Source organism: Diceros bicornis, chromosome X (assembly GCF_020826845.1).
Source record: "Diceros bicornis minor isolate mBicDic1 chromosome X, mDicBic1.mat.cur, whole genome shotgun sequence".
NCBI classification, from domain to species: domain Eukaryota; kingdom Metazoa; phylum Chordata; class Mammalia; order Perissodactyla; family Rhinocerotidae; genus Diceros; species Diceros bicornis.
The window spans coordinates 12,728,256-12,740,756 of record NC_080781.1 but is presented as its reverse complement, the minus strand read 5'-3'; the positions used below and the strand labels follow the sequence as shown (position 1 = coordinate 12,740,756).

General features: G+C 41.2%; 1 protein-coding gene across 1 annotated transcript in view; it reads right to left on the bottom strand.

The window, feature by feature from the left end:
- The window catches only part of BMX (BMX non-receptor tyrosine kinase), a 51,303-nt gene that overhangs the window by 2,856 nt on the left and 35,946 nt on the right, over positions 1-12,501 (bottom strand). Inside the window, exons 13-18 of the mRNA XM_058535165.1 lie at positions 12,396-12,470; positions 11,504-11,675; positions 8,727-8,943; positions 7,429-7,493; positions 4,493-4,611; positions 1,341-1,498 (exon numbers count right to left, since the gene is read on the bottom strand). Of these exons, the coding sequence (XP_058391148.1) occupies positions 1,341-1,498; positions 4,493-4,611; positions 7,429-7,493; positions 8,727-8,943; positions 11,504-11,675; positions 12,396-12,470 (806 nt within the window). The remainder of the gene's footprint in view (positions 1-1,340; positions 1,499-4,492; positions 4,612-7,428; positions 7,494-8,726; positions 8,944-11,503; positions 11,676-12,395; positions 12,471-12,501) is intronic.

Here is a 12,501-nt window from a genome sequence, read left to right as displayed (position 1 = left end):
GTACAAGGTCACACAGCTAGCATTCAACCCAGACATTCTGGCTCCAGAGTCCACATGCTTAACCACAACACCAATCTGCTTTTTACTAGTGAATGAATGAACGCATGAAAGCATGAATGCAGCATTAGGCCCTTTTGTCAATGAGGCAGTACCATATAATGGCTATGAGCTATGGGCTCTTAGATTCATGTTCTTAAAAGTCCCCTATTATCATGTCACTCAAAAGTCTTCAGTGGCTCTCCATCACCTATCAAAAGCAAAACTCACACTCCTCTCCTCATCATTCAGTCTACAGACTCTGAACCAGATCTACTCTTCCAAATGAATTTCCAGCCCTTCCAACAATAGCTATAGCCAAGCACGCCATGCTCATTCTCGTCTCTGCAACTTTGCTTGTGCTCCTCTCACCTGGACACCCTTTGACAACGTCTCCTCTCACACACCGATGGACATTCTGCAGAGATTTCCTGACCTGGCTCAGATAACGATGCAGTCAGCAAGCTGGCCTCCCTCTCCGTTGAACTCTTTTTGTATCTGCCTATGTTTCTACTTTGCATGTATAATTATAAACTGCTTGATGTTTTCAGTCCTACAATGTGAGTGCGTGTGTGTGTGTGTGTGTGTGTGTGTGTGTGTAAAGACTGAGTTTGGCCAGGGCAGAGATGGAGCCTCATACTTCCTTAACATCCCCCTTAGTTCTACGAGCATGGTAGATGCTTTGCAAATTAATCCCGTGCAATTTCAGCTGTAAGTCTACCCGGAAAGATACTCTCACTCTCTACCTGCATGGAATGCTTTTATTCAGCGTTTGGGAGGCATGGGAAGAGAGGACGGAATGGTGTCCATTATGTGTTCTCTACACGTGGTTAGACGGTCTCTGTTATACATATTCTATTTGAGGAGAGACCGCCATAGTGTGTGGTTAAGAACAGGGACTTGGACACTAGCCAGCCTGCCTCTTAGCTGTGTGACCTTGGGCAAGTCACTTAACCTCTTTGGGTCTGTTTCCTCTTCTGTTAGTTTTAGCCATAATAGTATCTACCTCATAGTGTGTTTCCTGATGAATAAATGAGTTAATATTTATCAAGTTCTCAGAACAGTGCCAGACATAAGTTGTTTGTTAAATTTTTGGCACCCAATAAGGTGTTTGTTAAATTTTTGGCACCTACACTGCTTGTTTTACATTACAAACACTTGAGGGCAGGGTCCCAGGGCCATTTCCACCCGCTCTGTAGCAAGTGCCTTCCCTCAAAAATGCTTTGCCCAGCAGTGACGCAGCAACCATCCTGGATGAGACCGGCACCCCTTCCACTTCCAGCTCCCCCTGGTGGTGCACTTGCCTCGTGCCAGCAGCTGTACATGATCTGGTAGATGGTGTCCGATGCCAGATGGGGCCGATAGAGCCTGTGGCCCTGGGAGACCTTCACGACCACCTGGGAATTGTCATACAAGTCGTAGGGCTGCTTCCCCAGGCTGAACACTTCCCACATCAGGATCCCTGCACCGCACCGAGGGGTGGCCGGCAGACAAAAAGGAAAGAGAGCCAATATCAGAAGGGACGGAGTTTGTCGAGTGAGCTTCACACGCCAGGTCAGGAAGGCTATGGGTCAGAGCGAGGGATCCTTCTGAAATGAGTCCTAGCAAAATGGACAGGGTATGGAAGGTGAGCTGTACCATCACTTCTGGAGCCCAGGGTCTCTTCCCTTTGTTCCCTGAGACCCGGACGCCCGTTCTTGCTGGTAAAAAGATGGCAAGGGCATCTGCAGAGGGAGCTACTTGGGGTAGCTTGGGCTGCTTCAGAGAGGCGGCTGGGCCTCGTTCAGCCCACCGTGACGACCACCTGGCTCCCAGCCTTAGGAGTGGTGGACTGAAGCCCTCGCCCTTTCTCTCGCCCTGCCTGGCGGTTGTGTGCAACAACTTCACTGCACAATCAAATCACCTCTCAGTGGAAATGTAAAGATAAAATCATTGATAATGTTCCTCCTCTTCTTATTGCCACAGTGGTTCATAACATTCTGTGGATCTTTTGAGAATCTGATAAAAGCCATTGGCTCTCCCTCGGGAAAGTGAACACATAGCACTTTTGAGTTCGGTTTCTGGAGGTTCACAGTGCCCCATCGAGGGCATTGCAGACTCCAGGTTAAGAAACCGAGTTCTGGTCATGGTGGTCAAGAGGGTAGCATTTGGGGTCAGTCAGACACGGCCTTTGAGGCCCAGTTCTGCCGTGTATAGGCTGGGCAAGTTTCTGAACCCTTCTCAGCTCAGGTTCCCTGTCTGTAATATGTGGATACTTGCACATCATAGAGTCGCCATGAGGATTAAATAGGATAAAACATGCAGAGCACTTAAAAGAGCACGAGGATATTTTAACTGCTCTCTAAATGGTGGCCACTGTGCTGTCATACTGGCCAAGCCAGAGAATTTCAACAGTCAGCCAGTTTCAAAACCGTGGCAAACCAGAAATATGTAAGAAGGAAGAAAACTGTTCTAGAATCATAACTGAAGTACTACCTTCATAACTTCTTTGACTTTTAGGCCTACAGATTTTATGTAAAACATTTACAATGAGGCAATATTACAAGTTGTGGCTGTATTTTTTTTAAACAAAGTTTCTAAAACCATTCAAAAGTATGTTGCTCCCTTCACAGTTCTCTCTTTGGAAGGCTATCTGCTGACCTCAAAAATAATATCATTGCTTAAAATATCTGTGGGACTCCTCTTTGAGAATTGCTTTCAGAGGCCCTGGTTCATTTTGAATATCCTTATTGGGGAAAAATTATTTAAGAATAGATTTAGTTTCTGGAAACAGCCAGAAAATTTCTAGAGCCAAGTTCTAGTGCATAAGTGAGCAATCAAGCCGAGTAATGCAATTTTTTTTTGTCAAAAACAAGCTATAACTATTGAGTAAGGATACTGATTTTTAAAAATATGTTTCATAAGGCATATCAATTGAAACAAGGAGATTGAAACCAATTTTGACAAGTTAATCAGCACAAAATGACATCAAGTATTCACCAAAATGCTATCTTTCTATCACAAAAAGTTTCCTTTTTGTGTGTATATTGGATTATTTTTTTAAATGAACAATACCGTTTTTGCAAAAGGAATAATTATTTTAAAAAATTGTGTCACATAGAAAAATAAATGGCTAACTAAATTTTCTTCTCTTTCAGGCAGTCTTTTGGATGTCATATAGAAAGTCAAATTATGCTTATGGACTAAGACAGGCACGAAATAGGTCTCAGTCTCATTTAATATATTCTGTAACTTTACAATAATTTGGATTATTTATCCTGGGTCCATCTGACAGTGATTGTAAACAGGCCTGACATTCCTCACAACATAGAAAAATATCAGAAAATCTACAAAATCACAATTTAAGAATTGTTTCTGCTTTCTAATTACCTTTATTAAATTTCAATATTGATCATTTAATAAAATAGGGGTCAGCAAACTTTTTCTGTAAAAGGTCACATAGTAAGTTTCCTAAGCTTTGTGGGTGATGCAGTATGTGTGGCAACTACTCTACTCTGCTGTTCCAGCACAAAATCAGCCAGAGACAATTTTTAAATGAATAGGCATGGCCGTGCTCCAATAAAACTTTATTTACAGAAACAGGCCACCAGATTGGGTCCTGGGCTGTGGTTTGCTGACCCCTGATCTAAATGATGAATTTTAACAAGGACACTAGTTGAAATTGGTATGGTCCAAAGAAAGCACTGAGTCATGTTTGGTGTTTACACCAGGCATGCCTGAAGAATCAGTCAACTCAGAAGGGAATGGTTATCATGGCTGCTTTCACACAGAAACTCTATGACTTCATTTTAAGCCCTTCAAGGTTTTGGACTTTGTGCAAACTCGGTTTTTTTTTTTTTTTGTGTGTGTGTGTGTGTGTGAGGAAGATCAGCCTTAAGCTAACATCCGTGCTAATCCTCCTCCTTTTGCTGAGGAAGACCAGCTCTGAGCTAACATCTATTGCCAATCCTCCTCCTTTTTTTTTCTCCCAAAGCCCCAGTAGATAGTTGGATGCCATAGTTGCACATCCTTCTAGTTGCTGTATGTGGGACGCAGCCTCAGCATGGCGGGAGAAGTGGTGCGACGGTGCGTGCCTGGGATCCGAACCCGGACCGCCAGTAGCGGAGCGCGCGCACTTAACTGCTAAGCCACGGGGCCGGCCCTACAAACTCGGTTTTAATTTTTAATGACTCCTTTTTAAAACCTGTTTGAAATCTTCAGTGGAAGAGCTTTTATCCCCTATGATTTGATGAGAAGGTGCTAGCAGGATGCAAATTATACAATATGTGGCAGATATCCTAACAGACCCAAGAAAAGGTCATCATCATCTTCAATCTCTTGCTTCTCCCAGGCCATACAGGTAATTTCGTAAGTGCTCAGAGCTTTTGCTAGAAATGGATGTTGCTGCTCTTGTGGTTTCCTGTTGCGGAAGCGAGCTTACGAAATGGGGCCGGGGCCTGTGTGGCCACATTCTTACCGAATGCCCATACGTCTGACTTGCTGCTGTATTTGAAGTAGTGAAACACCTCTGGGGCTGACCACTTGACCGGAAACTTTGTTCCTACTGAACTGACATACTGGTCATCAAGAACATACCTGTGGGGAAAAATCAACGCAGACCTTAAGCCACTTGGCTGTGCAAAATGGGAAGACTTCTGCTGGCCGCCATTGTCTCCGTGGCGGTACAGGCTGATGAAGGACATGGAGCCATCCAGCCTCAACCGAATGCTTCAGTTTTCTGGATCGTTTGCTTCCTTTCAATTTGTGAGCTTTGCTAGAAGCTACTTATGACTTGTAAGCTTTTCAAAGTGATATCTAATTTTGAAAATACTAAAATCTGAATGCAAAATGTTTGGTAAATATCGAAAACCACAAAAGTGTAAAACTAAAATGACTCAGAATCCCACCCCCAAAATAACCTGTAATTCTCCCATTCAAGATACATTTTTGCTTGTATTTTCCAATCTTTTTTTTCTATATATAATCTGAACAAAATTGGTTTTCTGTTGTACTGAGGTTTGCTTTTATTTTTCCTTTAACAGCATATCAAGAACATTTTCCCCATGTGGTTACATTTTCTTCTGCAGCATCATGTTTAATGGCTGAATAGTATTCCCTCTTATGGATTAACATAATTTGTTTAACCATGTAAGTTGCTTCTGATCTTCTGCTGTTATAAACAGTGATGAACAACAATATCCTATGGAGATATCAAGACCATAAAAATATATATTAAAGATATGCCCTACACTTTTGTTTGTAATAATGATAAAAATGAAAGCAACCTCAATGTCCATGTGATGAGGAGCAATTAAATATAATGTATTAATGCAATAGAATAGTATGCAGCCATTAAAAAAATGAGATAGCTCTCTATTTACCAAAATAAAAAGATGCCCATCGTATATGGTTATGTGCAAAAGCAGGTATATATAATGTGATTCCATTTTGGTGGGAACAAACAGTAAGTGTACATATTTGTGTATATGACTGGGTATGCTTAGGAATAAGATATGAAAAGACATCCACCGAATGTGTTAGCAATAGTTACTCCTAGTGCTGAGATTGAAGTGAAGGGTTGGGAGGCAGACTCTATTTTTTACTTTATACACTATTGCTATATTTCTTACAATAAGCATATATTATTTATATAATTAATAGAGGGGAACGCCATATATTTGCCCAGAAAAACAAACAAACAAAATGACTCCATTCAAAAAAATAGGAAAATGAAAATTATGGAAATTGAAATTTTGGATACAACTTATAGGAAACTTTACACACCAAAATGTGTGTAAGATATTTACTATAATTTAAAATATCAGAAAAAGCTGATTTGGCAAATCATTCTTTGAAATATTAATAATAGTAATAATAAATAACACGTTCATAAGATTACATACAGCACCTCCCATACTTCCATCCCCAGGCCCCCTCAGCTCCTCAGAAACCACCAGACACGCAGAAACTACCCTGGCACCCCTGACTGGGTTCCATGTATGGCATAAACTTTCCTTCAAATCATCAGGACCCAGTTAAGTCACAGGAATCTGAATGATGGGACCACAGAGCTTCATGACCAACAGGGCCTGGTGAATGGCCTCTAGGATCCCTTATTCAGAGCAAGATCTTGTGTCTCCCTTTTCCTAAGCTACAAAGAATTTGACAGTATATTCCCTGGATGCTAGCATAACAGCCAATATTCCAGCTTTGAGAACAAGGTGGGGATCGGTTCCCTTGTCCGGGTAGCTTCTCCTTCCCCCAAGGAGCTATGAGTAGCTTTTACTCTTGCACTCAGGAGAGCTACACATTTGGAGTGTCACTGTAGGAGACTCAGTGTATGATGGTTGGAGCCACGGCAGGTAGCACACAGCGAAAGGGATATCTTGCCAGTATTGAGGGGTCCCAGAAGAGGAGCACTTTCTAATACTGAATTTTGGAGAAAACTTAAAAACACAGATACCTCTATAGTGTTTTAGGGCCATGTTTGCTAAATATAGAGCTGGCCTTAGTCGACTCTTCAGGGCTTTTGAAACAGCATTATTCCTCCTCAGCATTATGTGAGTTTATGTCGAATCAGCAGAACTTTATAGCTGTATTTTGTCTCAATATAATTTGAGGGGCATTTACTTGCCTTCTAGACTATAATGTGAGCATTTTGAGGGCAGGGACTATCCCACTCATATCAGTATGTCCCACAGGCCTAGGTATTTAGTAGAAACCCAATAAATTTTTGTTGAATTGGAAGGCCAACGTGTATGTATTCATTTCCTATGTAAAACCATGAAAATTGGCTCTGAGGCTTAAATAGTATGAGGATTCAGAATTAAGGAAATGGAAGACTCTTTTAAACTGCTATCATAATCAAAATAATTTCTCCAAATCATGAAGTGGTGATAGAATGCCCACCAAGAGAATTTCAGAGTCTCCTTGCATGTCTTACTTGATGAAACAGGAAATTTAATGATATGACAACAAAATCTTTCCTAGTGTTAATGCTATGCCTATTAGAACATATATTAAAAACAGAAGAAAGGGCTAAAGGAGCCTTGACTGGGTTAAAAATATATGTATTACATATTTATCCAAATAATCTGGCTGTAGCATGTTATATTTAAATATTTAGGATCTTTCATGGAATTTATGCATAAGTTCAGAAAATATTTATCTGGGTGTTAAAAGAACTAAAAGGACTTTGGATAATTTCTGAAGAACAATCCCATCTTACAGCTGAAGAAATGAGGTGAAACATGTTTCATAGGTAGTCAGAGGTAGTATAGGGGAGGGGATCTGGGTTTCTAAGACCTCAGTTCAGAGCAGGTTCTATGTCCCCACAAGGTCTTCAATTATAATGGCATTTAGATGTGAATGGAAATCCTTCTTTCATTGGTTGCCCCTTGGGAACTGGCTTACCTCGTCATTCCAAAGTCAGATACTTTCACAGAGAGATCACTGTCTACCAAGCAATTCCGGGCAGCCTTTGGAGGAAAAACACAATTACCAAGTAGTAAAAGTGACAAAGAGTCTCCTGACATCAGAATCCAACATTCTCCTTCTCTTTGGCAGGATTCTCAGCAAAATCTATGATTGCCTATCAAAACCCCAAATGATGAGAAGTTGTCTTTTTTCCTTTGCAATTTTCAATTTTTTGAGATGACAATGTGCTCCCATAAGTATTTTCACTCAAGCGCCCATCCTTGTCAAACAACATGGAAAATATTTCACATTAAACACAGAACCTTAGCTCATCAACGAGAAGGGAAAAATTATTTCTAGGGGTTTCCTCTCCACCACTAGGATACCGTGCATTAACAAGGGCTTTGAAGGCATGAATGCTGCACCGAGGCTCGTGGAATGCACTGGCCTCGTGTGCATGGCATGTTTGCTATTTGGCACAAGAAAATCTCTCAAGATAAATAACAGTACATACCAAGCTGAACACTCCCCACTCCCACCCTGACCCAAAGACATACACAAATTTTATTTCCTTCTGGGTTTTTTTCCCTTTCTCTTCTGTATTTTCAGTTATTGTATTAAATGACTGCTTTAGCACTAAGCCCTTCCCGAAGTAAAGGTCAACTTGGTTTTAATGGTTCCAAGAAACACTAAATTGACCAGAGTCTTTCCTTTCATCTGTTTTCCTTCATACTACAACACAGCTACATAGATCTTGATGGCTTCTGTTTTTTTTTTTTGCGAGGAAGATCAACCCTGAGCTAACATCCATGGCAATCCTCCTCTTTTTGCTGAGGCGGACCGGCCCTGAGCTAACATCTATTGCCAATCCTCCTCCTTTTTTTCCCTTTTTCTCTCCAAATCCCCAGTAGACAGTTGTATGTCATAGCTGCACATCCTTCCAGCCGCTGCATGTGGGACGCCGCCTCAGCATGGCTGGACAAGCGGTGTGTCTGTGCATGCCCAGGATCCGAACCCGGGCCGCCAGCAGCGGAGCGCACTCACTCAACCGCCAAGCCACGGGGCCGGCCCCTTGATGGCTTCTTTTACTCTTTCTGTTCTTTCTGTACTTCAGATATTTTATTTTGAAATTGTGATTTTTATTACAAAGGTGTCATGTGTTTAAGCAAGTCATAAGTAGGCATAGTAAAAGTGAAGATGCCCTCCTTGCCATTCCTCCTAATGGCCCACCACTGGAAGCAGGAACTGTGGGTTGTTCTCCTTCCTTTCTTTGAGCTTCCAATGGCTTTGCTTACCAAGTCCCGATGTATGAACTGGTGGCTCTCCAAGAAGGCCATGCCTTCACAAACGTCATAGCACATTTCCAAGAGCTGAGAGGGTTCAAGTCCTTTTCCATGACTCTTTAGGTAATTAAGCAAGCAGCCATTGGTTATATATTCAGTCACTATGTATATAGGGTATTTCTTCGAGCACACTCCATAGAATTTCACCAGCTTGGGATGGCTGAGTTTCCTGGAAAAAACAGATTTTCAAAGTTCAGTACTGAATTTCCACACTCCATTTTCCAGATGTCCTGAAAAAGAATCATTCTCAGATTTTTGTTCATTTTAATTCCCCCCTTCTACTTGAACAGAGAAAGAGAGAGAAAAGTTTAGGATCTTATTCTGTGAGCCTTAGCCTTTGGAGGCAAAAAATGCTGCCTCATATTGGACATTGACAACCCCAGCAGCATTTAGCAGTTGTGGGTGCTGTGTTCAACTTTCCTACAGAGAATCAGGGAAGCAATGGTCTGTTGCCTCGGAAATCCTGTTTAGTCTCGTGGCATCTTAAGAACTTCCATGACTGATTTGGAGGAAGCTACACCTTAAGAGCAATTACTTTCTTTCATATTTAGATATTTTATTCTAAAAAAGTTGTATCAGAATATGAAGGCCATAGGTAAAGTGAAAATAGTTGCCATGTTATTTTTCTTTGTTTTTTAAAAAATTCATTTTACATTGTTGTTACATTATTTTTTCAATAATAACTTTATAAAATAGTAACCACATGACATAGCACTTCTGGTAGGTCATGGCGAATGGACACTCAGCTATCATGATGTTCATAAACTTGTCCTTATGTAATTGATCTAGTCTTAATAGATAGATTCAGGTAATTAAGGATGATTCTTTAATGTTTAGATGTGTAAAGTAAATCCAACTTTTAAATTTTTTAATAAATAAGCGTTTATTAAATATTTAGTTATTTTCTTCCTTCTTAGTTTAACTATAGGGACATGACTTATCATGTTACTCAAGGCCATGAGCTCAGTTATGCATCTTTCAGCAATTTTAGAGACCTGCATGGTACTCAGCATTGCTCCCTTCAAAGGGAAGGCTTGTGGTGGGACAAAGGTCCACCACCCAATAAAAGCTGTTTCTTGAGCAAATTCAGTCACTGACTGGGGGGCTCATGGTGGGAACACCATGTCAACTGATACGTCCCACATGATAGGCCTCAGTTTGACCATTACATTTGGGATTTAACATTTTCCCCTTATGGTACAGTTTGACCTCTTTCTGTATGACTGATTTGTTAATGACTTTTTATGATTCTTTATGATTATCAACTTGGTAATAGCAAAAAATATGTTTTAAAGTTACACCAGGACAAGGGGGTTACACCATGAGCCTAAGGGAGTTTCAGCCAGATTTTTCTGTCCTGCAAAAAGAAGACATCAAGGGTCCTCTCCCCAGTTTTATGACAATACAATTACTAAAAGCAGAAACAGCTACATAATTTGCAGGAACTAGCACAAAATGAAAATGCAGGGATCCTTGTTTAAGAATTATTAAGCACTTCAAGATGGTCACAGCATAGCATTAAACCAAGCATAGAGCCCTTGTAAGTGTGGGTGCTCTCAAGACTGTGCAGGTGGCATGCCCATGAAGCCAGCCTAGCCAAAGGCTTATATTCACGCAGTACCTCTGCTTCCAAACAATTCAAACAATTGTGGTAAAGTGATTGTTCTGATTCTCCTGGTACCTTTGGTCTTCATAAAGGAATGACTAAGGAAGTGGACACTGGAATGTCTGCCTGGGTTTGCATCTCTGCTTTGCCACTTTTAGTAGCTTAGTGACCTTGGGCAAGTTAGTTGACATTTCTGTGCTTCAGTTTCCCATAAAACAAAGATAACCATGATACATCCCTCATAGGCTTCTTATGAGGATTGGATATGTTAATATCTATAAAGTACTCAGAGAGATGCCTGTAAACACTATATAGTGTTTAAGTAAAAATTTTTAAAGTGCCATTACTCTGTAGCAAGCTAGGATTTGTGATTTCAACTATCTTTGACCAAAGTCCTGCTATAACATTGTTTTCATATCGTGCTGATTGGTTTCCTAAAAGTAGGATGACCAGCTGTCCCGGTTTGCCTGGGACTGAGGGGTTTCCTGGGACGCAGGACTTTCAGCACTAAAACCAGGCAAGTGCCAGGCAAACTTGGATGGTTGGTCACCCTTCAAAGTCTGATTCACCATGTTGACAAGAAGAGGTAGAATCATTAAAATAACTCTTTGTACTTAGAGACAGAGAGCAAGAGAAGGGGGGGGAGAGGGAGGGGGAGAGAGAAAGAACAGAGAAAGAGAACACGTACGTATTGCCAAGAATTGAGGACTGTGCTTGGAGCTGAGGCCCATTCGGAAGGGTATCTTCATTTACCAGGTGAGGAAAGAAGTAGGATAAGAAAGAGATTTTTATCAGACTGTATTGAAGGTACCAGGAAGGAAAAAGATATTGTCCGTAGGGTATTAATTTTCAGTATTGCTTTAGTCCTGGCCACTAGAAGCTCCTGCCCTTGGGCATGTGCTTTACAGGGCCCCACTCTGTTCCTCATCCCACTATGCACCTCCTCACAGGGCATGCACCGATTTTATTTAACAGTGTGTTAGCTTGTTTATAACTTCTACATATTTGCATCTGTGATATGTGGACTCTTGCTCCAGGCACTGCAAATGTTAGGGACAGGCCTGTTAGCATGAATGTCCTCTCCTAGTGAGGGCTAGATTGTCATTCCTCAGATGAAACTTACATCATGGTCTGGGCCTCCTGGAAGAATTCATCTTCTGACATGGAGCCCTCCTTGATCATCTTAACAGCAACATCATACTGGCCCTTCCACTTGCCCAGATGGACCACTCCAAACTGGCCACTTCCCAGCTCCTTCAACAGGGTAATCTCTTCTCTTTTCAGTTCCCAGAGTCCTAATACAGCAAGACAGACATTCTTTAGGACAAGAATAGAAGGTTTTGGGGCTAACAGCTTCCCAAGAGATTTTCTCGCCAGTGAGAGTTTCCAATTGACGATATGAAGAACTGCAAGACTTTTTATTTTAAGCTGCTCACTTAAAAAAAAAAAACCCTTAGTGATGTGGTCTTATGACCTTTTAGACCACATGATAATGCCACCAGGACAATATTGTTCTTGAAGCAGCTACAGTTATTAACAGGAAAGCTCCCAGTAAAAACATTTTGCCAACCAGAGGCATCTTGGAAAGACTCAGTGACAATATGTGCTCGATGCCCTTAGCTTGGTAAAACATTGTTATATTTTCTTATAAAACAAATTAAACTGTGATCTGGGTGGATGTCATCATCTTAAATACTCAAGGTTGAAGACTGGCTCTCCTGAGCAAGCACAGAATCCTGAAGAAGAAAGGACAGGTAATGGGGTTCTAGAGGCTGATGATTGGGTTTATTAAGAAGAAAAATCTGACAATCTTTTTGCTAATGCTGGGGAGATTACAGATTTAGGTTGGGAGGACAGAAAACATTTTTTTTAAGAAAAAGAACAAATATGTTAGAGCTGAAGCCCTGCTTGGCACAATCTGAACAGGGACCTCCTTCCTGTCTTCTCTGTTTTTTCAGTAAATTAACCAAAAATGCTGAGAAATGGAGTTTAATAGCCCAAGGGCATGTCCTTACCACTTCCCAAGGACACGGAGACGGGAACCTTGTTGGCCTTGGTCGACACAGGGTGGCGGAGTCGTGTGATCATGCCTGCAATGGAAACAGCATCATATCATCACAT